Source organism: Tetrao urogallus (genome assembly GCF_951394365.1).
Source record: "Tetrao urogallus genome assembly, chromosome: 3".
Classification (NCBI taxonomy): Eukaryota; Metazoa; Chordata; class Aves; order Galliformes; family Phasianidae; genus Tetrao; species Tetrao urogallus.
Genome location: NC_136815.1, coordinates 40,296,392 through 40,323,120, shown reverse-complemented (window position 1 = coordinate 40,323,120; position 26,729 = coordinate 40,296,392). Strand labels below are relative to the sequence as shown.

At 39.0% G+C, this 26,729-nt stretch overlaps 1 protein-coding gene across 1 annotated transcript in view; it reads left to right on the top strand.

The window, feature by feature from the left end:
• The window catches only part of LOC306945165 (chloride channel protein D-like), a gene marked incomplete at both ends in the record, with an annotated part of 72,620 nt that extends 47,898 nt beyond the window's left edge, over positions 1 to 24,722 (top strand). Inside the window, 4 exons of the mRNA XM_079533870.1 lie at positions 8,144 to 8,323; positions 21,326 to 21,422; positions 22,420 to 22,515; positions 24,492 to 24,722. Of these exons, the coding sequence (XP_079389996.1) occupies positions 8,144 to 8,323; positions 21,326 to 21,422; positions 22,420 to 22,515; positions 24,492 to 24,722 (604 nt within the window). The remainder of the gene's footprint in view (positions 1 to 8,143; positions 8,324 to 21,325; positions 21,423 to 22,419; positions 22,516 to 24,491) is intronic.
• Positions 24,723 to 26,729: the final 2,007 nt, after the last annotated feature.

Genomic DNA, 26,729 nt, shown 5'->3' with positions numbered 1-26,729 from the left:
TACATCCTCATAAAAATGTGTTAGGAATTTCTCATAGTGGTTGTCATGACAGAAAGAACTATGTATTTACAACAAGGAAAAAGCACAAAATAGAATCATGGAAGCTTTAAGGTTGGAAAAGATGTCTAAGATCATCTAGTCCAACTTCCCATGTACCGCCAGAATTTCCCCACTAAACCATGTCACTAATTATCACATCCCCACGTTTCTTGAATGCCTCCAGAAATGGTGACTCTACCACCTCCCTGGGCAGCCTGTTCCAGTGTCCAACCACTCTTCTGGAGAAGGTTTTCCTAATATGCAACCTGAACGTCCCCTGCTGCAACTCAAGGCCATTTCCTTCCATATGGCCTTCTCTGACTGCTTCTTTTAACAGAGATCCTATGGAGTGCTTCTCCCATTAGCTGTATCACGAAACAGACACTAGTTTGCATCTTGAAAAGTGACTCTGATCACTGAGCTTCTCTGCTTCTTTAGTTAATCCTGGAAGAAAGCTGACTGTGATGCTCACCACCTTCCTGGATGTTCTAGGGTGGACACAAATGGTGTCATACGCATCTAGTGTACCTAGATCCCTCTGCAAGGCCTCTCATCTTTCCGATAGCACCTTCCAGTTTAGTATTGTCAACAAACTTGGTAAGGATGCATTCGACTCCTGCATTCAGATCATTGATAAAATGTTAAACATGAACTGACACAAGAACTGAATGCTGGAGAAAGTCGGTAGTGACTAGCAGTGTTTTATTATGGTTCCTGATATGCTTGTGGTATAAGAAATGGGCTGGTATTTTAAAAATGGGAATGCTGCAGTTTGAGGGTTTGAATGCATTTCCCAATGCAAGTACACATGGAAGGAGGAGTGCCTTTGCTCAGAATCCTGGTTGTAAGCATCACAAGCTTATATTTACTGGACCGAGAATAGGGTATAATCTGTATCTCCAGATACCAATGTTATTTTTTAATAACTACTTTTATCCATTAGAAAGTGACTGATTCTCAGAGGTACTGAGCAATCAGAAATCTCTTTTTTCATATACTTTTCCATCTGTATCGCTTTAGTTTACTCAGTTTGTAGTCTGTTAGACCTAAATCTCTATGCATAATTTTGACAAAAGGTCATCTGATAATCTATCTGGTTATTAAAACATACACTGCTGTCACTGTCCATTCCCAAGCATTTTTGAGCCAACATTTCTAACATACTAGTCAGTGTTTTCTTGGAACAGGCAGAGTGGAAAGGCTAAGGTGGCTGGTACAGTACATGAGGGTGGAGGCCCTGAATGAAGCTTTTATGTAAATGGTCTCACAGGAGATTTCCTCTCTTCTTTCCAGTTTGTATTAGTTTTTTTGGCATACGTCTGCAAGAAACTCATCATGTCATTGCATTTGAAGTGCAAGAGCCAACTTAGTATTTTGCGAATTTCCCTTGGAAGTTGCTTTGCAGTGATCTATCCAGAGATCATCAATTTTCCTGTTTGTTCAGTTATAGGCAAGATCATGAGACGTTTATTTTAGCACACAGTGTAATTGTTTTTCTCACTTTATTCCTATGGAAGTTTGTTCAAAACATTTACTTGAATTTAAATTGCTTGTATTTGTGTCATTTTGAGAAATGACTTTGCTTCTGATTGGATATAACGCCAGGGCAGGCAGAGTCCACACAATCTTAAGATTTCTTTCTTACAAAAAAAAAGATTCTTACAGGCTAAGATAATAACTTGGAAAATGCAAAGATAACTGAGTCATTCCATTCTGAATACACTAGTAATAAGTAGTATGTCCACCAGCATTAACGCATAAGACATCAAGACAGCCTACCCTAACACTGTTTAGGTTTTTCTCTTTGTGTTCACCAATACACATCTGTATGTGCACAAGGACTACGGATACAAGGGATAATGTGTAAATGTGGATGTCTGTGGGGTACGTATTTTGTATACAGGTATTTAATTTATTACTCATTCAGTTTTTTAGGAAAATTTTGGCTTTTTTCTCTGGTAGGTGTTTACCTACTAGAAGAGAAAATACTGCATAGCTAGATGTAGAGGCATCTTACAGGTCTCTTTGGAAAGGGGAAGGCTCTTAGGTGCGTTGCTGTGCCTGACGTTTTGTGCTGATGAAGTTTATGCAGTATCCCAGAGTTGCTCCTTGCCGTACAGCATAGATGCTTGGAATGCAGTGCCACGATCCTGAGGAGGACTGAGGAGAGAATTCCAAGGATACAGGGAATATGAATTCTGGAAAAAATGTACACTTGTAAATGACTATATGTTGTTTGCTTCTCCCACTTGGTGAAGAACCTGCTGCAGCAATCAGGATGGCTACACACAAAAGAAGGAGGGGGGTTGTACTAACAGAATTTTTAAGAAACATTTATATATGATGACCAGTGGTGACTTGTAGTTCACAATGCAACCATTCAGAGATATATAGTCTTTTTAGAGCCATCTACACATTTCCTGTATGAGGCCTGCTTTACTGATAGCGCTGCCAAATGTCCTTGGTTTAAGGGCATTTACTCTCACTTCCCTGAGAGCCTGGTTACTGTAGCATGCACCCATCTTTGAGATCTTGAGGTGAGGGTTCAGATCCCCAGGGATGAGCTGATTTTGGATCTCCCACATTTCTAGCAAAGGTTCTTTTATAGGAAGAAAATAACAGCTCATGCCCATTGGATGTTGCCCTTCAATAGCCTTGGTGCAGTGACCCATGTCAGACATGGCTCTTTACTAAATCAGGCAGCTAGTTACAATCTCAATTTGTTTTTGGACCTGCACTGTGAAACCTGAGCCAAGAGCTATGTCTTTTGTGTTTTTACCTACAACTCAGAACATGGTGTGCTTGGGGCATTAATTTTTAAGATGCTCTTTGAGTAGCTCCAGCAAGTGACCACACTTACACACAGCTTTATCTGCTTATCCCAAGGTCTGGTGCACAACAGAATGCATTTTTTTAAAACTAAATGCTCTCCTATAAACAACTCTAGTAGGAGCTATTTTTCTAACATGGTGGCATTTTATACTGACAGTGCTGGTAGGTAAAACTTCATAAGGGAAAAAAACAGAAACAAGGTCTTAGCAGAAAACCTACAAACATCCTGTGATACCCCCTCCATTTCTTTTACGAAACACAAAATCTTCCTTATCTGTTTCTTTTCTTTTTTTTTTTTGTTCTGCAATTTTTCAAGTAGTAGAGACATTTTCCCAGCAGATTATGAGAAATCCATTTGTCTTTAGCATACAGTAGTTGCTAAACATATATAACTTTCCAATCCTCTCTGGGAAATAAGTGACAGAGACGTTCAGTTAACCCAAACAACACATTTCACAGTAAGTGCTATGCTATCAAAAGGCCATTGGACTGAATAGCTGAATGTCCCCTCATTTAAGAATATGGAGGGAGCCAGGACCAGGAGATGCTGGGAAGCTTGTCATCTTACAGTCAGTATAAATATTTGTAGATACACTGAACAGAGACTGAACTCTGCCAAACTTCTGGCTCCTGGTTTAACAGAAGAATTCCTCCCTCCATTTAGTGTTCAACTAAAATAAGACAGCAAGAAGCTGTAGGCCTTGTCTGCTGAGCAAAGTTGCACTGAAAACTGATTTTAAATAGATCTAATTAGATGATAGCACCCTGCTAGCATGAATGCACTTGCATCATTTTACACCATGCTTTACTTCATTTAATTTCCTTTTATAGCAGTTTAAATATTTCAGGGGTTAGCACTGAATAGAGCAAATCAACTTAAAAATTCTGTGACATCTTTTTCCAGTGTAATTGGGTTTCATAGAGCTTTTTTGTTTCCATCTATTGATCTCAGTGACTATTCTGGAGCATACTGAAAGAATAATTTTTTCACAAAATTCACTAATTCACTTGCAAATCTACTCAATTCAGTCATCTGCATATGATAAGCATTGTGTGTGTATATATACAATTCTACTGTATAGTGAGATCAATATTGACATACAAATTTAGGTAAGATTGTGGGGTTTTTTGGTTTTGTTTTTTAAGCAAAATGGCTTATTGAAAAGAACATTGGTGGGTCTATTACTTGCATGTCTTTTTATTACTTAAAACAAAATAAAAACCCCAAAAATAAAATAAATTAAATGTAAGCAACTTTCAGCCATGTTTTGAGTTTATTCATAATAGGGTTTTTAAAAAGATGTTAGAGAAAAAGAATGCTAACCCTAATAATCCCTATTCATAATTCAGCAGCAGGTCTTCATAACCATGGGATATGTTTGGTACTAAAATGAAAATCATGAAAAAAATCTGCTTATTTTTTTTCTGGCCAAGTGAAGCACATTTTAAAAAAAGAAAGCCATAATCACAAAAAATGCATGCTAGTAGAAACTGGAACTGAATCTAATCCTAATTCTAATACTTGGTAATGCATTTATAACAAGGTAAGTCACTGTAATGATCTCCAGCCTGATAATGTTCCTTTTAGCTAACCAGCCTGTCTGCTCAATTGTTCATGGTTCTCACTCAGCCTAACTGATCTCAAAAAGCACCGTAAACATTAAGCAAACCCCAAAACAAGATCCTGAGAACTATTTATTCAAGTTACTGTGGCCAGTCAGGGCAATAAAACAATGGTTTACAAGAAGCCCAAATAAAATTTTGGGCTGCTCTGAGCATGATGGCCTGTGGCAAGTCAGGGGGTAAATACTCTCAGTGCAGAAATGGAGAGATGGTTAAAAAAGATGAGGGCAAGTACATGAATAAATCCAAGTGAGCACACTGCCTGTGTTCTCATGCACCTTGGTCCCTAAAGTATGTTTGAGTTAGGATTATGCTTCTTTCCCTCCCACCACCCTTTAAGTCCTTTTAATCACTTGAAACTTGCATTAAATACAGAGTAAACTCTTTATGAGGAAAGGTTCCCTTGTGTTGCGTGTTGTCTAAGGAAACCTCCATGTTATGATTAGATCTGTTATGGTTAGATCCTTAACAATTTATTTCAGTGGGAAAACTTCCACTGGATTTAATAGCAACAGGGACTAAACTACATTTCCATGAATCACTTTAAGACAGTTTACCACTCAGGGATATTGGCTTCTTACCAAATGACCGTCCTATTTATGTTGTAAAGCACATTTTCTTTGTTCCATGTTATATCCCCAGTCATGGATGTGCTCTTAAAAGGAACCTGAAACTCAGATATCATAACCTCAGTGAAATAGTCTTAATACTATAACATATTACACTATTGTAGTGAATTACATTTTTGGAGAAAAAGTTCTCACGTGTCCTATAAAAGGAAAATTTACACTGGATCTATTTTAGTAGAGTGACTGCAGCATTGTGTCTCTCCTTGAGGTAAGTCTAAACATGTGAGAAAGATCTACATGATAAAATCCAAATGTAAGTACCTCTTGCTACTCCACATATGAAGGAATTTTCAAAATGATAAATGAAACGTCCTTGCTCGAAATTACATTCTGAAACCAAGGGCTTTGTTACACATGTAGAGGTGTGCAACAGCACTGACATTCGTCAGCTAAGCAAAGTGTCCTTGGGAAGCATTTGGGCATATATATAGGTTTTGCAATATGACCTACCTGCGGGGAGCACTACTGCCCAAAGGGCTGTGAGCAGTTAGCATGGCTGTTGGTGGGGCTATGCGCCTGTAGGTGCCTGAAATGGTTTTCAGCCTTCTCACTGTTAGTGTTCTCCTTCTGGCTCGTCTGCAAGCTTCCTCTGCTGGCTTTGGATTCCAGCTGTTGTTGTAAAGGCTGTTCCTGGCAGAAGTGTGTTGAGTACACATTTAGCATCAGCTTGAACCCTAGCTGCACAGAAGGAGGAACCTCAGAGCCTATAGTAGGTTGAATGGCGAATGGAGACTCCCATGGTGGGGATGGCTGGAGATCTGTAACTCTTGGCATGAGAAGAATGACTACTTAGCCACGTTCAGATCTGCCAGTGAAGAACAGGTTTGGTTTTCTGACAGTAAATGAACAGGGACTTCTGAGTAGTGACAGCAGCCAGTAGTAAGACACCCAGTGCCTTCTTTTCTTCAAAGATGCTTTGGCCTCATATCTTCCATAAGATAACTGTTTTGCTTGCTTTCCTCTCAAAGCAAGATTATTCTTTACAGTAATAAATGGAAGAGTAATTGAAAGAAATGTCACTGCCAATGAGCACTAAATCAGTACCAATCCTTAGTGTGTTGTCTTACTCTGAAAAAGCTGCCCTATGATAATGGTGTAGATGATACAGAACTTCATAATACCAGAAAAAGCCAAGATGACAAAACTGTGTAAAAAGTTATGCCTTACTTTTGTACAAATGGCTGATTTGAGAAAACCTATGGATGTTTCATAGGCTTCTGCAGTAATTTGGAACATTTGCTTTCCATGCAATAGAGCAAAAATGTAAAGTTGTGAAATTGGAAAATTTTCTCACACTCCAGAAACTGTTGTAATGTAGCAGTATTCACTTTGTTCTTATTTAGAAATCATTCAGGGTTTGCACACCACATAATTCAGTAAACAGTTACAATTAATCATTTTTTTACACTGTATCCACTGTGCTAGGTACAGTATTTTTAGCAGCAATACAGTTGCTAGTTGTATGTCATTTACAGACAGAGCTTAGGACAAGCAAATACAGATTTGTATTTGGCCTCTAGAGATGGAAAAGAGGAAGAGGACAAACAGTAGTTACTCATTTATGAAAATGTAGTTTTCCAACCAACAGCCACAGCTGCAGACTTCTGACAATAGCTCATCTTGAGCAACATCTTTGGTTCCCACTTAGTTCCATTACTTGTAGCGCATCAACGGGTAGTACTCTGAAATCAAGAATTAAAAACAAAAATCATTTGGATTTTTCAGTGTTGTTTTGACCGACTCGTACTAAATACTGATAAACCGCTACTCATTTTATCTCAGAAAGAAAATGTTGTTCAAAGAGGTTCATTTTTCCATGAGATGTGTTCTGGGTCTTTGACTGTAATAAGATGATGCTCCAAATCTTCACTGCCTGTAGTCTGTTTCATATAATAGTGCAGGTTTGATGTGGTTCAATCCACACAAGACTGTTCTTTTTCAGATTCATTTAAATCCATCTCAGTTTAGAAGAAGAAACTTGTTTAACAGCTGTGCATGTTGATGCCATGTATGAATTGTACTGTCTTCTCAGGTCAGTTGCTCTTAGGCAGGTGGTCACATCACAAAACATCAGAGTAACTGCCTTGAAAAAATCACCCTGTGTCTCTCAGGGGGAAGGACAATAATTAACAACATATGGAAATAGTTGCTCTTACCACAGGGATGAAAGGTACATTGGTAAAACAGGATGTGGGCAAATTTATGTTCCAGTTGTCTCTGTCTGTGGTTTGTGTCAGCCTGTGTCTGAACAGGAGATTCTGGCTTATGATGTGTCAAGATAATCAGAATAATTAATGTATTTTTGAAAAACAGAAAGTATGAAACAAGTTTAAAACTAGAGAACTGCACTGACTTCAGTTGTCAGAATCTGGTTTACTGTAATTCTGCAGAAATTATGGCTGAATTTTGCAGAAAGCGTGTTTGTTTTTCACCTAATCCTGGTGTCAGAAGCAGGGGTATACAAGTTTTTCAATTAATGTATGTTCACATTTCCTGAAACTTTGCCTAGAATCTGAAAAGTGTTACAAAATATTGGAAAAAAATGAATACAACATGTAAGAAAATTTTGAAGGGGTTGTCTTCCTAAATGCTACTGATGCAACAACAAATATTACAATAATGAGCGCAAGGCTGAATTTCTCCAAAATGATGAATATGAAACTATTTGGAATCAACCAGAATTCCAGAAGATTTCAGTTCAGATTAAAGATATATATATATATGTATTTAACAAGAGAAGCCATGCAAATTCATAAGTAACTCTTATGGTATTCTAAGATGACCATGTCGTGCATATGGTTGAATTTATCACATTTCTCACACAAAGAAAGGCAATGCTTAATAAGGGATTTTGATTGAGTAATTATATTTTTTAACTTGAAAATAAAGCAAATTCACTTCCATCTTGAAGTAATTTACTAACAGTTTATAAACTCATCAAATGCTAACATGGTACAGCATGCTTCATTTCCTGTTTACTTACTACATGATCCTTTGTCTGTCTGCTTTGTGCCTTTCAGGCTGAACCTAGAATTGTTCTCTGCCAGGGATGTCATGGAGCCTCACGTGAGAGTCCTTCACCTGAAGGAAAACATTGCCTCCTTGGCTTGGCTTCTTGCAAGCACAAGCCATGGTGGATTCCCTGTGGTTGGCAGGTCCAAGTCTGATCAGGCACAGGTGTTTCAAGGAACCATTAAGAGGTAAAAATGCTATCAAATTGATGTTATGCGATGTTTATGTCTATTTTTATTTCTTTTTTCTTAAACATCTGCTTGTGAAGAGCACATGGGATGAATATGAAACTTGTTTCTACTTTCTTTAGCATGAACAGCAGGTGTCTTTTATAAGAAAGGACTTTGAAAAGCTTGAGGTGCATGGCTATCTATTTCATGAAGGATTTATTGAAAAGTATCAATAACATGATCTTATAAGAATTGTAGAAAAAGGGAAAATTGTACTTCAGAACATTGAAGTTTCAAAGAAACAGTAATTTTAAGGGATTTGAATCTAGTGACTCATGAAATGTCCTATGTCAGTTCAAAGTTGGCCTGTTCTTCTGTTGACCTTTTTTTTTTTCATTTTTTTTATTGTATGCTTTTAAAGGAGATAGATTAATGTAAATCATATCACAGACGAGATAAGCAACAAAGTCACTAAAAATTTCATGCTGCGTAAACAAGAATTAGACTAAAGGAATTCTTCTTACACTGGGGACTCTCAAAAGGCATATAAAATATCTTGATAAATGAAGTATTGCTGATACTGTACATTATATGCAAGAATGATTCTATTCTTTCACGTAGGAGTCTTAAGACTGTTCTTTGAGCGGTCGGTCAGGAGTGGGAGAGGCAGTGACTAAATTCCCACCTTGAGTATCCTAGAGGAAAGGAGAGGATGCATGTACAACTGCTTCCTAATAGGAGTTCACATAGCAAAGCCCTGCGAATGGTACTTCCAATAACCTTAATATGAATACATGGTGTCTTCTGTGCTAAATATTCATAGTATTCTAACATGTTCCCTTGTAGAGAACGTTTTTCACCCTTAATTGGGAAGAAGTTGGTAACTACCTAGATAAATGTATTTTCTTCTATTGATCTGGACGGGGAAAAATGTTATCCACGTATCATGAGTGGAAATTTGATTGGGACTTGCCTCCTTGCCTGTTTTATAGCAACTTTTCAAGGATGAACTATTGACAGCTGGACCATACGAACCTATCTCACACATAGCTCCATGGTCAGCAGAAATTTTGGAGCATAAAGATAGAAAGTGGGTGAATATTTAATGAAGCCTGGGAACTTTGCATGAATCTCTCAGAGAAATACTGGCTTGAAAAGAGAAAGTTGTACAGTGCAGACTGTTTGGGTTGTAGTGGCCTGAAGAAGTAACATCAATATTGCAGTACCATATACTTGTATGTGGTATATACTCTTGTTCCTTCACGGTGATGCTGTCATAAATGCTAACAAAAAATGTGCTAAAGTGCTAAAACTTCAATTTAGGATTGATAGTCCGCAGTGTGCAGCAATCTGAAAATATTATATGCCATCTAGTAGCACACTTGTTTAGTTCTCAGCTGGACTCACCAATAAAACACATTAACAACAGACCAAGCCAAAGTCTCTTCTAAATTGAACTGATGATCTTATAATAATTTCCTCATTAATTCAGCAAATTACCCGGTAGTGAGAGTCTCAGGCTGCTGGGGGTTACACTGAGTTTACACAAATGCTGTTGTGCTTCTTAATGCAGAGCAAAGTTGTTGAAGCAAACAAAAAAGAGGGGTCAAAAGGATGATCATGAGCACATGCCAAAAAGAGGCACTTTTAGAGGCAATCTGATGCTACCTGACAATTCTGGTAAGCTTGTAGTTTGCTTCATCCCCAGAACTGCATTCTAACATAATGGATTCAGAGAGAGGGGGTGAACAAAATAGTTTTTCCCCTGGCACTCTCAGCATGAACAAGCTGTTGTTAGACTGTTTTGAAGAGAATCAAGATAGCATTTTAAATAGTTGACAAAGTAGCAGCAAATGTGAGGGTTTCTTTTTTTTGTCCAGTCCAATGTTTATTACCTGCACCAGTGAAACCCATAGTGAATGGCTGTCTGAGAGCAAGCACTGCAATCTGGCACGCTCTGTCAGCACCCTTCTCACCCACCATGTGTCCAGAAGCCTGAGAACTGCTGTGATGAGGTCTGGGTGCCTTGTTCCCAGCAGGGAACATGCGTAGCTTTGCTGTTCTGCCACGGTTCCTCACCAACTCCAGGAAAGGAATTTCTCTGCAGCCAGCCTCTGAAACAAGCCTCCAAAAATGTGATTTGTCATGGAATTAGTGTATTCATAACCATAAGTAGCTAGGATTTGGTTTTCCATCTTACTCATAAAATTACAGCTCCTGTGGCACGTAACTGCTAAGATCAACATGAGAAATGCTGTGAACTCCTTAAAGGAGAATGGTGTTGTTTATTCTCTTACTGCATGGGATCCACTGCAATCCCATGTGAAGGTGACAAAGCCACAGACAGAAAATTTGTTTTTCCATCTTATACATCAACAACGTTCAAATGGAGAAAATGTAGCTTGCTTGGCATGTTTTAAAAATTGCAGATGGGGGAAGATCCAATAGTATTTGCCATTATGCTTTTCTTGAGAGTTTCCATGGACGTTATTATTGATTCTTAAATGTTTGGGTTTTTTTTCTTCTGGCACAAAAACATTGGTATTACTTTTAAAAAAAGTAGGGGCAAGGAGCTAAAGAAGGAAAAGAAGCGACCTACCTAGAAAGGCTGCAGGAAGGCAACAACAGCTTGTATTTTTTTCATACTGTTTCACACTTCTGTGTATCTCTGTACCATTTCTTGTCATAAAATACACATGGATGAAGCACTGAAAATTTTACTGAATGCAAAGTTCATTTAGTACCTGCCTACACCTCGAAACTGCAGTGATGTGAGTTGCTGTACAGGGACAGAGTGTTGTTATGTTAGTGTAATGCATATGAATGATTTTGACTCTTTTTTCAAAGGGTCAGTGTCAGTTCTTACAAAAGCAAGGACTGAGGCCAAGGAGTGTTGGCTGGGACCTGTGTGAGCCTACAACTGCATCTCAGTGCTGGATTGAGCAAACACCCAGATATTCCAATTTTGTTTGAGATTATAAACGAACAAAAATCTTCAAGCCCCGCATTAACGGGGCCAGACTTTTCTCCTAGACTTTGTGATCTGGACGGTTATCCACTGGGGATTAAGGTGAGATCACCAAAGGTGAGATCATTTTACATGGATAACCTAAATCTGAAGCTGTTATATTCCTCAACTGAGTAAGCAGTAGAAAATCAAAACAACTACTAACAAAAACTCCTTGGCTTTAAAATTGTTAAAGAGGAAGCAAACTGTATCTGAGAAGCAAGTTTCCAAAACAATGATCTCCTCAGAGTAACTCTTTTGACACTATGCCATGGACCGTGCTGTGTGCATGCCTGGGAAACCATCACAGAATTTGGTTTGAGGAACATGTGGCTGGTGAGCTAGATGCACAGCATTATTAGGGATGCTTGGCCTGCTCTGTGCAATGCAGCCTACTGTGTGCAATGTGGGGAAATGCACCCTCCTCCTCCCCCCCTTCATTTCTCCCACAGCAGTGATGGTTCTTCAAAATGAAACGGGCAATTCCTTCTCTCTGCTGCTGAAATGCATCCCCTATCTATTCCCAGCAATTGCAGAAAGGGAGCTGGGCTGTTAAGAAGGTGCTAGCCTGGAGTCTATTGAGCACTGTGTCATGGCTTATGTTGCTTGCTCTCCTGGCTATGGTGGCAATTCGACTCACAGTGGAACTCATTCTTTAGAGAGACCTGAGGACAGGAGCACTGCCTGACTGCCCTGAACATTTCTGCCTGGGACACTGTGTGAGGCTGTCAATACATACTGAGGAATTGCCTAGGAGGTCCCCTGTCTCATTTGTCTTGGCTGCTCTCGTATGTGGCTGCACATCCTGCTGCAGCAGGAGAAGATATTTCTGCCTAACTTCTGGGAGAACTTAGTTTTTCTAGGGGAAAAAAAAGAACTTCTACATATGTTACAATGTAATGATGTAGAGCCGTTGTGGGGCAATGAAATGATTCTGTTGTGTGGTGAACAGATTAGACACATCATCACTTGTGTTTTGTTGCTCCATTTTCCTTTGCCAGAGGTTACTTTATAATGTAAACTACCATAAAAACTGAAGACATGGAGGATTTGTGGAGGAAAGCTATAGGTAATTCACTGATTTTCCCGGGCTGTGGACACAACTGGGAAATAACATGGGGGGTGATGGTACCTTGTAGTCACTGATGACATTTTTGCCACCATGCTGCACAACCTCCCATGTATGATTGCCTCTCTCCACATGCCCTTGTGTCACTCCTGTCCTCTATGACTTCTTACACCAAAATGGATAATAATTTGCTGTCTAGATGTTTGTTTCTAAGGAACCCTTCTCTTAAAGTATTTAGTTTCCCCCAGTAAATGATAGATGCCCCGTTGTTCCCAGAGACCATTTCAGTATCAAGTGGTTTAATTGGCTTTAACTCACTTTTTTCAAGGAAAAGGAAGAATTGAGATTTTCTGTGCTGCAGTTTAATCCTCCCAGCATTCACTGAAGAAAAACAGGTGGATGTTGGTGGCTTGTTAGGCCAGTGTCAGTCCCTTCTTTTTCTTTTAAGGAAAAGCAGTGCAGAGAGGCAGAATCTGAGTGCTGCCTGGCTATGCTAATTTCTGCCTAGAACACTGCTCTGATACAGTTTGCCTGGAAAGACTGTTGGGTTGATGAACACAACCAAGTAGCCCATCAGGGAATGTTACCATAGCAAATAAGCCATTTTGTTCATGCTTGAACCTCTCAGATCTCCACTCACAGCTCCCCTGTCGTAGTGCTCAAGCCTGGGTTCCTTGTTTTTGCCCTTGCACTACACAGCTGTTAGCCATTACTCTGCATTTTGTTTGTCTATCTTTTAGATGAAGGAATATTTTTTTTTTGCTTGATTTAGTTTGATTGGGAGAAAGTAATTATGCAGAAACCACAATATCTCTGACCATAAGCAGACTGTACAGAATAAATATATCTAAGCAGAAATGGGTAAAACGTGGTTTTCTGCTACTTCTGTACAGGATGTGACATTTCTGGCATTAGGCCTACATTTCTGTGTGTATTTTTTCACCTAGGAAACCCTATTTCTTCCCACCCATCAAGTTTACTGAAACTTCAGCATTTGTGGCTGATGAACATTTTCATTTTTACGCCAAAAAGAAATTTCAACAGAAATATTTTCAGTAAAGATGTCAGAAAACCTTGTAGTTTACCATGTTCATTTTACCTGTACTGTTATATTACAAATTTTTATATGCTAAATGGGAGTGTATTTACTGTGTAACTGCTTTCCCCAAAGTAAGTTTGTCTGTTACAAGTGAGTTGTGCGAAGTGCCCAATTCCTGCTTTCAGAAGAAAGCTGGGTATCTAAAGAAGTAGAATGTAGTGCTCTAAATCAGAGAAGAAATGTACTCAAAAGCTGTGGACTTCTTGTAGTTGAAAAGCTAAAAAAATGTGCATTTTCAGAAATGCACTGTTATCACCCTTCAGTGCCTGAAAGCATGGTTTCCCTTTTGAGGACGTTTTAAAAAGGCCTACCATGCTGTAAAACAGATTTTATTTGAAAATCCATCTTATCATAATATCCTAGAATGGTTTAGGGTGGAAGGGACGTTAAAGATCATCCACTTCCACCCCCTACCATTTTCAGCTAAGGCCCAATGGCCTCTGGAGGTCTTTCTCGGAGCGGTGAGCTGGAGGCCAGTCCCCGTGTGACCAGTCACAGGAAATGTGCTTGTGGAACTCAGGAGCATTGCTGTGATGGTGGGCATGGGGACAGTGGGCCCAGTGGAACAGTATTGCTCCCAGAGAGTTGAGTATGAAAATTCACTCTAGCAATCCTAAGAGTACTAGCAGGAGCATGTAGAATTACGTCTTCTCTCTTCAGAAACTTGGGGGAGTTGTTAAATCTTCTCCTGATCAACAGCACGCTCCCTGCTCTTGTTCCTTCTGGCTGAAAGCATGACACCTTTGGCAGAGCCGAGCTGCACCTGAGAGGAGGGTTTCTGGCTCCCGTTGGTCCCTGGACCAGAGGCAGAGGAGCTACCAGTGGAGGGAGCCAAACTACATTGCTCTGTGCAACGTAGATTTGCTGCTGTTCTTGCACTTTCTGTTTCCTTTGTGGCAGGAGGAAGCCAGGTACAGAACACATCATCCTCATAAACCTCCTGCCTGATGGTCTCACTTTAGTTTCCCAGCTTGTAAACTGGTCTGAGAAGGGAGACGCTTTGCTTTCCATGATCGAAAGACATGGTGGAGCAGCTGTTCCCAGTAACAATAATGACACTATTGCTGAGACAAACATTTTCATGATGATGCATGGGAACACTAAATCCAAACCACATTGTTTAGCTAATGCATGCTTTCACTCCACTAAAGGGGAATGTCACATAACTGAAAGTAAATTGAAGAGATCAGAGTTTAGAAAATATGACAAAGTTGAAAACTTAAAGCTGTATTACACAGTAACATCCTTGAACAGAGAAATCATTGATCCAAAGTAGTGTGTGTATGCGTATCTTATGGCAGCTTATTAGGTATGCCATGCCTCCGGTCAGTGCAGTGAACAGAAACCCTTGTGAGTCAGGAATGCGTTCTGCCAAGCATTGCAGTAAAACCGAGTACAGCATATTGATATGGGTGTGGGAAAGGAGATACAGCATTGCAAACTATTACAGACATGTCAGGCTATAGGTGCTGGTTCTGGAAGTTTTCTTTAGTCTGCATTCTCAATTGGGACTAATGAAACGCTATTCTCAAGGTGTGTGCATGCACATGTGTGCAAAGTCCATGCACACTTGTTTAATAAGGCAATACATTTATTACTCTTAGCAGGTGAGTAAGTATAGAATCATAGAATCATTAGGGTTGGAAAAGTCCATTAAGATCACTTAGTCCAACCGTAAGCCCATCCCCACTACCCACACTAACAACATCCTTCAGTGCCACGTCTGTATGTTTCTTCAACACCTCCAGGACAATGACTCCAGTACTTCCCTAGGAAGCCTGTGCCACTGCCTCACCACTCTTTCTGAGAAGAAATTTTTCCTAATATCCAACCTGAATTACTTGCTTCCAGTAAACAATGCAGTGCAGCAGCTTAGGGATAAATGGAACATTAAATACAAACTGGGACCTGAAACATTCAATACAAAAATTTATTACTGAGGTTAGCGATATCTGCTTTAGTATGATGACCGAACTGTTGCTTGAACTTGTGAAATAACTGCTATAGAACTGAAAGCCTCTTGGAGAGCCGTTTCCTTCTGGCTCTGTTATGGAGAGGTTGCTAAGTTTAGATCTCAGGAATCCTAAGTTACCCAATCAAACACAGAAGTCTGCAAAGTTCGTGCAATATAAGAAGATAAAAATGAAGTTTTGTTTCGTACTGCGAGATCACGGGCAGCTGTCCCCCTGCCTCCTCCCTGTGCTCTTGCTCTAAATACTGCAGAATGGTGATTCTACTCTGATTAAAGCTAGAAACACTACCATCAGTGGTTCGAACACAGCAAAGAAATAAAAAAAGGGGAGGGTAAAGCATTAGCAACCTGAATGCTCTTTTTAGGTTCAGGCTAGGGAGCTGACTGCAGTATCAAAGTGCTGGTGCAGTGGTTTTCATAGGAGAGGGTAGGGTCTGTCAGCATGTTTGTTTTTACTGCTTTTGAAAAGCTGATCCAATTCATTTCAATGAAGTAATGTACAGTGATCTTGTCTATTAAAATAAATAGAATCCAGCACTTTCAACAAAAGCCTTTGACGTTATGATCCTCCCATGTATTGTCAGGGTTCCTGGACGCGAGTAGCACAGATGGAGGAAGGTTTATAGAGTCTGTGGCAGTGATTTTGTTTTGTATCTCAAGTGCAAAACCTTTCTTCCAAAGAGTGGCATTATACGATACTTTTAAAATTAGCAGGCCTGTTTTGCCCTGCCAGTAATTGTGCAGGTGCTGTAGGACTTTGTGACGGAGCCTCTTGGTGAGAAAGCTGGAGTGCTGCAGAGGCTGTGTGCTCACTCAGAGAGCCAAATTAAAAACGTATGCAGCCTCGCTGCAGCATGTGGGTGGCTTTTAGGCAAGTGCAGAGCGTTGTTGAATGTCAAAATCAAATATAGGCATGGGGAAAACTGTTGTGTGAATGGAAAGTCTGATCACATACTTGTCCTGTCATTTAAATGCGTGGTGGGTTCCTCTGGAACTGAAAATCTGCCTGGTAACAAGCCAACTTGTACAGAAATACAACTCTGAGCCTGTTTTCATAACTTTTTAGAATCTACTCTTTTTGAAGGTTTGAAAATAAGTTTATATTTGCAGTTTATTTACAGCAGCCTTTGCATTTTCATATAGAGGGCTGGGACTTACTGTCTGCTCAACTCACCAGGATGATGGTATCCATAAAACCAGACAGAAGGCAACTTAAGTGATAAGCATTAACCACAAAGCACAGCTCTGAGGTAGAAGAAATGCCTCTTATGTAGATCTGAAGACTGAGGCACAGAGATTAAATATTTATTCAGCATCATTTGAAAGGCAGTGGGGCATAGACAGGATTTGATTTTAGCTCCAGACAACCTCAATCTAGTGCTTGATAATGACCTTTTTATCAGCTCATAGGTTAAATGCCAAGAACTCATGCAAAGCTCTTTCTTGTTTTGAAGAACCAAACGCATGAATAAACAGTAATGTTTTAGGCTCCATAGCCCGAAACAACCCTGAGGTGTTTTTAGCATGTGAAAAATGAAGTCGTGGATTTTAAATCAGTTTCCTGTATAGATGATCTAGTTCTTATCTACTGTCTTTCTTGTCACATGCAAGATACTTTTAAAAACTCTTTAGTAAAGGTACAGTGATAGTTGACGTTAGGAAAAATGTATTTAGCATACTAACATCTGTATTACCAAAAACATAAGAACAACAATTATTCTTAAGTAGAATGTATATTTTACAGTTCACATGAGAGTTTTCTCATGTGTGCTGTTGCAAGTGTTGCTCATTTATGTGAGAACTTCTCTGGGAGCAGAGCAGCAATCAAGCCCTGCAAGACCTTCTGAGCACTCACTGCTGTGAAAGTTGGAGTTGCAAGATGCTACCAGTCAGGTATGAGGACGAGGAAAGAATATGAAAAGTTTTAGGGTGTCATACTCTGCCACATCAGTATGCAATTTATTGCTATTTGTTACTGTTCTATTGTCATATTTTAATTTTAATCAATCAAAACTTCACAGTAATGTAATTAGGCTTTTAAATATGTCTGGGAGAAGCTCTGAGAGAGACGTGCATTTTTTTATATATAGAAGAGAAATTTGTTTCATTCTGGTCAGAACACATTAATTGTTGGTCCCCACTAAGCTGGATATTCGCCAAAGAATAAAAGCTCAGGAATAAAAGCAAAGCAGTTACCTTTAGTGGATTAATGTGGGAGAAATAAGATATTTCAGGTTCTTTAATACCCCCTCCTCCCTCTGTCCCAACTGTGTAGCTGTTTTATCCATTCAATATGGGAGAGTCCTGCCTTGGATGCTTTTGGCAGTGACATCACCATTTAATCTTTCTTCTGTTCATTTGCAGCTACTTAGGAGCCGCAGTTCCTTTTTATGTCACTCCTCCAATATTTAGAATTTGTAGTTTCCTCAGATAACTGGCCATCTTGACAAGAAAAGAGTGACACAATCAGCTGTCAGATACTTTTCATTCCTGATTTCCATGCCAAATCTGACATGTGGATATTGGGATAATAATGTGTTATCTTAATTAGGTGTATTCCATAACGTGTGGTTTATAACAGACAGAGCAAATGAAACTACTGCAGTGCCTTGCCAGGGTATCTTTGAAATGAGATTCCCTACTTAAGGGTTTTCTTCCTTTTTAAATAAATAAAGAGTAAACGAACAATTGCAGACTCCAAATCTGAATCCTAGCACTTCCTGTTAAACCTCACAAAATAGTGCAAGAAACATGTTTGGTCTGCTTTCCAAGGCTTGATGATGTGATAGGAAGGATGTTGTATGTAACATCAAAGAACGGTGTTGTTATACCTCTGAAGCATGACTTCTGGAAGTCCAAGTGAAATAATGTATGTTCTTTTTTTTTTTTTTTTTTTTTCTTTTGGACATGGCAGTTTTTAATAGGCTTGGATTCTTATCAGAAATGTTCCAACAATTTCCTTCATTGTGTTTGCATGTACTTTCTTTTTGACTAGCAAAATTTCTCTCACACTTCCCAAAGCCCTGTTCAGTGACTCCCTTCTGGGTTTAGTTAAGAGCACTGCTGAGCAAATTGTGAGCTGCCAAAACCAGCCAACAAACCACTGGTGATGAGCGAACATTTCTGCTCTTTAAGCCTGTGCTGAACATTGCTATTTTTTTAATTCCAGCCCATGATGTTCAAGTGGAAAATGGTGAAGTTTGGATTGTGGGCAGCTTGAGCAGTGTTTTGGACCTGAGTATACAGAATCCTGGCAAAAGATTGGTGTGGGTCATAACTTTTGCATTTGAAGCCTATATACATATGTTAGGATGAAAGTGTTCCTGGCCCAGTGATCATTATAGAAATTGACTTTGTGGATCTGTACAGGATGATCTAGGACTGGCATGTAGATTTCAGGTTGGATATTAGAAAATATTTCTTCTCAGAAAAAATGGTGAGGTATTGGAACAGGCTGCTCAGGCTGGTGATTGAGTCACTGTCCCTGGAGCTGTTCAAAAGCTTTGTGGATGTGGCACTGAAGGACATGGTTAGTGGGTGGCTTGGTGGTGGTGGGTTGATGATTGGACTAGGTGATATTAGAGGTCTTTTCCAAACTTCATGATTTCATGATTCTATGATCTGTGTGTTTATTTCTTACTGGAATTGATTAGAGACATACTTGTGAAAGATTATAAAATGTGAAGCTGTAGAGAGCCCTGAAGAAAAAAAGAGTGAAGCACCAATGGTATTTCATAGGGCATGACTGGGATAATTTCTTCTCTGTTGTGTATATTGTATTTTCCTCCCTTTCTTCCTCCAAACGTAGTCTAAAAGGAATGGATCTTATCTGTTGCAGCATGTCTGCACTGTTCTTTGTAAGGTGTTCTCATCATTGTCCTCAAACCCGTCCATTAATTGTCTATACAACAAACTGATTTTCTTCTGCAAGTTCTTTGTACACTCAGGTCTTCTACTGTAAAAGGATCATAGAACTACATAATTGTTTGAGTTGGAAAGGACCTTTAAAGGTCATCTAGTCCAACTCCCCTGCAATGAACAGGGACACCTACAGCAAGAGGATATCTATATCCCAGACACAGTTATTCATAAATCCCATTGAGATCCTTGGATGAGATACCAAGGCCATGTCTACATTAAGAAAATACAGATTGCAAGAGTGGATCTTCAGGGTGGAACAGCCAATGGTTTCAAGAGGAAGGAGACTACTCTGTAATGCTAACCAAAACACGGCAGGTAGAAGCAATGGGGTGGTTTGCTTCAAAAGTGTCTTCCGAATATGAATACAAATGCAGAGATAGCCATACGCAAAGTATCTTGGATTTAATTTGGAGAAGAGATGGGCTATACTGAAGACCAGAAACATGTAATATGCTGTAATATGCTGGAAATCAGTTTAATCTTACATCTTCATGTGTGAGTGCTCATGGTAAGTTTTTGAACTCTAGAGCTTTGAGCCAGCTTCACCAGATGAAGGACAAAGAAGTACAGAGTAGTAAAGGGGAGACTGTTTGGAAAGAAAATAATAAAATGGTAAAGAGTCTGCTGGTCAGGGATTGTGGGGGACCTGCTTCTACAGATTCCTGTTTACTCAGTGTGGAACCTCTCCAGCTGGAAACATGAAGACATGCCAGACATAGCCACAGATGTGCTTGTTATGAAGGAGAGCATGGAGAAGGGCTTGAACCTAGTTCTTCCATATCCTATCCCTAGGGAGGGCCACTAACCACCAGCTTTTGGAGCTGGAAGGCAGGTCTACTTGGTGTAAGTCCTCTGCTGTTGAGTGCTAATCCCACCTTGAAGCAGACTAAATCTTTCCCAGGAGACATTATATTAAAAGCAGTAAATTCCTATAATAAGTTGGGGTTTCAGAAAATCAGTATTTTTTAATACAGAAATATTTATTTGAAAAATTCCCAGGTTATTTTTGGCGTTTCAGTCACAGAAGCCACTTTATAGCTCCCCTGCAATGCCCCAGTGAAGGTTGTGTGCTTGGTTTCCTCTGGGTCCCTCAAGCACAGCATTTAGCAGTGTATTGCATGTCTGCATTTCTGTAGTAGCTGCTAGCTGTAACTATGGAGGAGGGCTAACATGATGTTAAGCATGTTGCAAACTAAAAGGCTTTGTGGTGGTCTCCAAGATGTTTGTTATCTAAATATATTCAAAAAGCTGGAAATGGGAAGTGCAGATGGAGCGCGTGTGTACACACAGTGGTGAAGCAAAGAAGCACTAGATATAAATGACATTTTAAATATATTGCATGTCAAATCTTCTTACATGTAGTATGGAATGGGAGAATTCTAAAAAAAAGTTTTGAAATGATGTAGTGATTGATAAAGATATCCTAAACTAAGGGACTTAGTCAGCAAGAATATTAAATGCCTTAATGAATTCTAGAGAGCAGTACTGTGAGAAAAGGTTTCACTGATGATTTAAAATGGGTCGTGAATTTCTTGCAGATCTCATTTTAATGTGGATGTTACTTAAGAAGGATGTGGGAAGGCACAACAGGCTATCTCCTTAAATGCAAATAGCTGTATTTGCATACTATTTATGTTGCTTTGTTGGTTGCAAACTACTGACTGCATAAGCTCCTCCTGCCAAGCAGGCTGATCCAGGTCATGTGTAGGTAGGTGATGTCTTATAATTCAATTAGCCAAACATAAACCAGAAAACACCTGTGTGATGCTGTAATTGATGATGGAGGTTTAGGAAGGTGAAATAAGTGATCAGCCCACTAATACTCTGTCCATTATATATCTGATGGATAGCAAAGCGTTGTGTGCTTGCTTTATAAAATTTGTCTCTCATAACGAATGCAGTCCCTTTGTTTCTTTTATGCTTTTTTTCTTAAAAAAAAAATAAATCTTTAGGTTAGAGCTGTACATGTTGCTGGAGAACGAGCACATCTTTGAACCAGAGACAAACAACGAATCTTTCTCCTTCTCACATCCTCTACCCTATGAGAAGGTAACATCTTTTCTGTCAGTTCTATCCTCGTTTAATCAGCGAATATATTGGGTGATTTAGAATGAGCTCAACATGAAAGAACATTAATTCATTTAACGTGGCTGAGAAGAAAGAAAGAAGTGGTCAGGTACAATTTAAATTAAAAGATGACTAGAGAACTTCTAGGCAAAGCTGTCATAAACCATAATGCCACTCAGAAGCTGAGAGTTGCACAAGAGTGCTGGCAAAGCACGTCCTTCCTCAAATAGGTTGTTCCAGTCCTTTCTTTCCCGACTTCTCTACAAACAGCAGATTATAATATTTAATTCTGTGTGGGGATAGAAGCTCTGTGAGTGATTACTATTTGTAAAAGTTTTCAAACTTGAAAAGCATATAGCATTTTTGCTATGATAGGTGACTAAAGGATTTTTAGGAATAGTAAACATTAAGTGTGGTAAAAGAAAATCGTGTTTTATCAAAACAAGACTGATAATGGAGTTCAAGCAGTTTATACAGGCACAACTGGGAAGTCATCATATATCACTGAGGATTGGTCTGCAAGTGGAAATTTTGCTGGCAAAACAACACTGAGAGTGAACAGGGCAATTATGCATGGGATGAGGTGTCAAAGAACAAATAGGAATTCCTATGGAAAAGGATGGAAGGTCAGTTGATGGCTGATGCCAGTTTTATTGCATTTTTTCTGCACTATTTCATAATGCAATTACCACTTAGTAACAGTGTGGAAAATCTCACCCTTAGGCCGGTGCAACTGACATTGTCTTAATAGAGACACAGTTAGTTACACTAAGAAAAAAAATCCTTTTTCTGAAGTACAGAGCATTTTATTTTGAGTGCTAGTTTAAGTTTGATTGGCAGAAGAATTTAAAAAGGACAAGCTCTGCCAGAGTAGCTCTGTTAGAAAACTTTTTCCTAGAGACAAACTGGAAGGCTTTTGAACTGTGGGTTCTAATGTGCAGTGCAGAAAGAAAGAGAAATGGATTCTTGCCTGTTCCAGATAACAGTGGAGAAGCTGCCCAAGCCGTCGCGCCTGGCCATGCTGCTGAATCGCTACACTACAGATCCCCGGTATCAGCAACTCTTCATCAATCTGGTAAGGCTGAAGCCAACTCTAAAAACAAACATTTCCTCCATGAACAATGTGTTTGTTATATTTTCTCATTTGTTTATGATGGCTGTGTCAGCCGCACTGATTTACATAAACACTGCCAATCCTGGGACGTTACACTCTCAACAAAAGTAGCTGAGTACAAACAGCATTCCGAAGTTTTAATTCATATTGTATAAACATAACAGATGTTGATAAAATGAGCCAAAAAGAAAATACAACAAAGGAGACCATTTCAAGGGGGCTTTTGATTAAAATACATTCCAGATTGACAAAATGATACAATGTTAATGGAATAGATCATTTAAATGTCACTGTTTGGCTCTTATAGACCTATAAAGCAAATATAAAGCAATGCTTTCGAGTTTTTAGTCTCCATTATGCCGCAGTGCCTATACATCAACTTATAAATAAAGCTGTATTTCTTCCCCCTTTCCTTTTTTTTTTTAATCCCTGCTATGACATTACCACATTTGTTTCCTAAATACTGTACTAAAATACTGGGTCCAAAAGCAATAATGTGTTTGGTATACTGAGCAAGCCCTAAAATAAATACGTTATAAACAAAATAAATGTAGTTTCTGCCTCAGTGAATTTCAGCACTGAAACTGAAATGGCAGGCACAGTGAGAAATCTAGGTGAGAGAGAGCTTAGGCTCAGACAGGTTTTATTTAAAAAGATAATATCAGCTCATGTTCAATGAAGATTAAGATCCATCTAGTCTAGATTCCTCATTTTTGAGATAGCTATCAAGAAAGAAATGCTCCTAAAACACATTATCTAGTTTTTGTAATAGACGGGGAAACTGAGGTGGAGAGAGAACACATGGCTTTCCAAAGTTCAAAAACACGTCATACACAGGAGTAGAAGCTGGCTCTCTTGGGACTGAATCCAGTGCTCAAGTTATTGGGCCAGACAACATTTTTTGCCATGGGTAACCCATTCAGTTCAATGAAGTTGCTCATTGCTACCTAACTTTTTGTACCTTATGTGATCCCTGAAGCAGAAAGGTTAGCATCTCTTCCAAAAACTTGTTATTCCTCATGAAAGGTCTTTTTATGGAATCCACAGAAATATTCATTCTGAAATTTTTGGTCTTAATGATTTCCTGTGGCAGTGAATTCCACAGCAAAAATGTATGTGGCATAGAAGAAATGAAGCATTTCTACTTTATTTTTTTTTTTCTCCTTATGTCTTTGAATATTTTCCGAATAAATGAAAGGGTAAGAATGGACATGTCACCCTATACTATGCATTTACTTGTATTATTTTATCATCTTTTTGTTTCATTTTTCCACTGGGAAAGAATACACTGGGAGGCATAATATATCTTCCCTGACAGAAAGTGTCCAAGTCACAAGTAGGGTGCTGTGTAATTACATGAAAAGTAAAAACTTAGTGAACAACTATATATAAGCTCAGTTAACAATAAAATTAGTTTAGCTGCGTTCCTATCAAGTTATAGACCTTATTGCTTTCTGTGACCAGAATTCAGTATTTGCAGTCTTCTTCCCAGAGCCGTGTGATTGTTTTCTTTGTCCTCTTCTTCACAGTCTGTGTTTCTTCGTGAATTGACTTTTATAAGCATTTACTGAAAAATATTACAGGATATAAGAAATGGTAGTGTAATGAAATAGCAACTATAAAACATCTAAGACATCTAAGAAATATTGGGGTCATTGGCTATTTCAAAGTAAAAACTCAGACCACGTCAGTTTGGAAAGTTCTAGTCATAAAAGCTCATGTACAGTAAACCTGATGGTTTAGCAAAAAAAGAAAGTGTTTTTTACTGTGGTATCTCCTGACATTCTGACTATAATTGGGGATGGGAAACATGAGAGAAAAGCAAACATCCCTCAGGTTTAGGACCTCTCCCACCCTGGCCTCTGCTTGCAGTCCCCATAGCAGGGATGTGCTCACATTTTTGTGTTCTCCCCGTGTCTCCCCTCTTTGTCTTACAGGAGCCATACATAAACAAATCGGCCATGTCAGTCCAAGCCCATTTCTCACTGCAACGCACGTATATCATCTTTCGCACCCTGGGGCTGCGCCACCTCACTGTGGTCGACTTGCAGAATCGAGTGGTTGGTGTGATCACCAGGAAGGACCTGATGCCTCTCCCCTTGGAGGAGAGGCTCAGACTCCAGCTGTCTGCACACAGCCCTGATGGGGGGAGTAGCCTCTGGATTTAAGGCAGTGGATAGTGGATTTAAAGCTATGGATGCATTCTTGGGATTTGTCGCTTCTTTCTGAGCTCATGCTTCTTCAAGAAAAAATAATCAGAGCTTTTCCACTTGATCCCTTCTGGAAAAGAGATGCTTAAAAGCTGTTGTAACTAGACATGTGGGGCTGTAGCCTAGAGCTACGTCTCTACAGCTGTTTGGTGATTGCAAAATTCATTGACTTAAATGCTTGCGAGGCAGAATAGGAATTCATGTATTTATGAAAGATGCATATAAAATCAGATCTGTAGGATGGATATTAAGGAGTCTTTCTTCACACTGTGTCTGTGCCTCCCAATGAAAAAATGTCATGACCCCTAGCAGCAAAGTTATGCTGGCAAAACCTTTGAGCTAGGACTAAATTTCCAACCACTGAACATCTGCTTCCAAACCAGCGTTTTTATGTTGAACCATGTAAGTTTAATTGAAAGGAAATACTGCCTTGAGAGAAGCAGCCCATTGAAAGGAACAGGGGATTGGGCTTTCATATTGGCCTATGTGTTACTGCAATCCAAAGGGCGAATTGAAAGTGAATGAGAAATCTGACATGCCTTTCTATTGCTTACAGTTCTTCAATTTCTTGACTGCTAGAATAGGCTCTCTTTCTCTCTTTTATCCTGATAAAAGAACATTTTTAGTTCAGGTCATGTGTAGGGAGGTATGTAACAAATTCTCATAATGGGGATGTAGCATGATAAATTGTCAGAGCAGTTTTTGATAGCAGCATATTTAGAAACTAGAAAAAAAAAGTAAATAATTCGTCATGATTTTGTAGTCATGCAATGTTTGAAAGTTTGGAAAGGGTTGGTTGTTAATAAATTAATGTGAACAATTTTTTGGACGAAGACACTGTTAGATCTCCTTCTATGACTTCATAATTGATGTTTAATTTTATTCTGTTAAATACCATAGGGATTCACACAGCTTTGAATATCAAAACCTAATATGCACAAAGGAATTCACCACTATTAATGCTGTTATAATGAATATCAAGAAAAACCAGTAATAATTTACTGTTTCTAAAAAGTTGCCAAATTCCTGAAAATGAATTTCTGGTATTTGAATCACGCAGCTTTAAGTCTCTTATGAATCAAAAATTTGTTGAATTTTCTCCTATTTTCCCTGCTGGATCTTGTCTTAATTAACAATAATGTTGCTTTTGTAGCACCACAGAGAATGCACAGCTCTTTAAAACTGAAATGTCCAAGTCAATGCAAACAGCTGGCAGACCAGAAATGTGTGTAGGTACATGAGAAAAGCTCTTTAAATGGTCAGTTAAAATATGGTCATGTACAAGACGAGAAATGCCTTCTCGGTCATCCATCAAAGAGGCACAGAGCTGGATGTGTATTCAGATCATGTTACAGTTCGTAATGTTTTGTTCATTAGCATTTTAGTAAGGTTGCTGTCACTGTCAGCCTATGCCTCACCTACCCAAAGAATGCAAAAAAAATTCTTGAAGGAATTAGGCCTGATGTGTCCAGAGTTTTACTGGCTGATGGTGCTAGCAGAATAGGAGATCTAATCTAAAGAGATTAAGGGATTTCCCTTGAACACAGCAAGAATCAACTTTTCTTGTGATAATCAAATCTGAATAACCTCGTTGTGAATTTGTGGTTTTGTTTAAAAACTGTTGATTTCCTTTCATTATCTCCTGCATATACAAAGCACACAGAGGCATGGGTAATGTAATTGCTTTTTGCTGACAGTATCTGTGGCTAAATGTCTCAGTGCAATCTGTAGTCAGAGTGTACTGTGCTGGAGACAGCTGGGAAATCAGTAACTCATTACCTGACTTTGAACAGGTCACTTAAATGCCTGGCAAATCATTTTCTGTGCCTTTAAAATTGGAATGATAGCATGGACCCACCACAGCTCTTGTGAAAAGCATGTGTGCAAAATATTATAAGAATATAAACTATTTATAATAATACTTTGTGCAAGCCAATTATAAAAGACGTTGTGAGAATCCCTCTG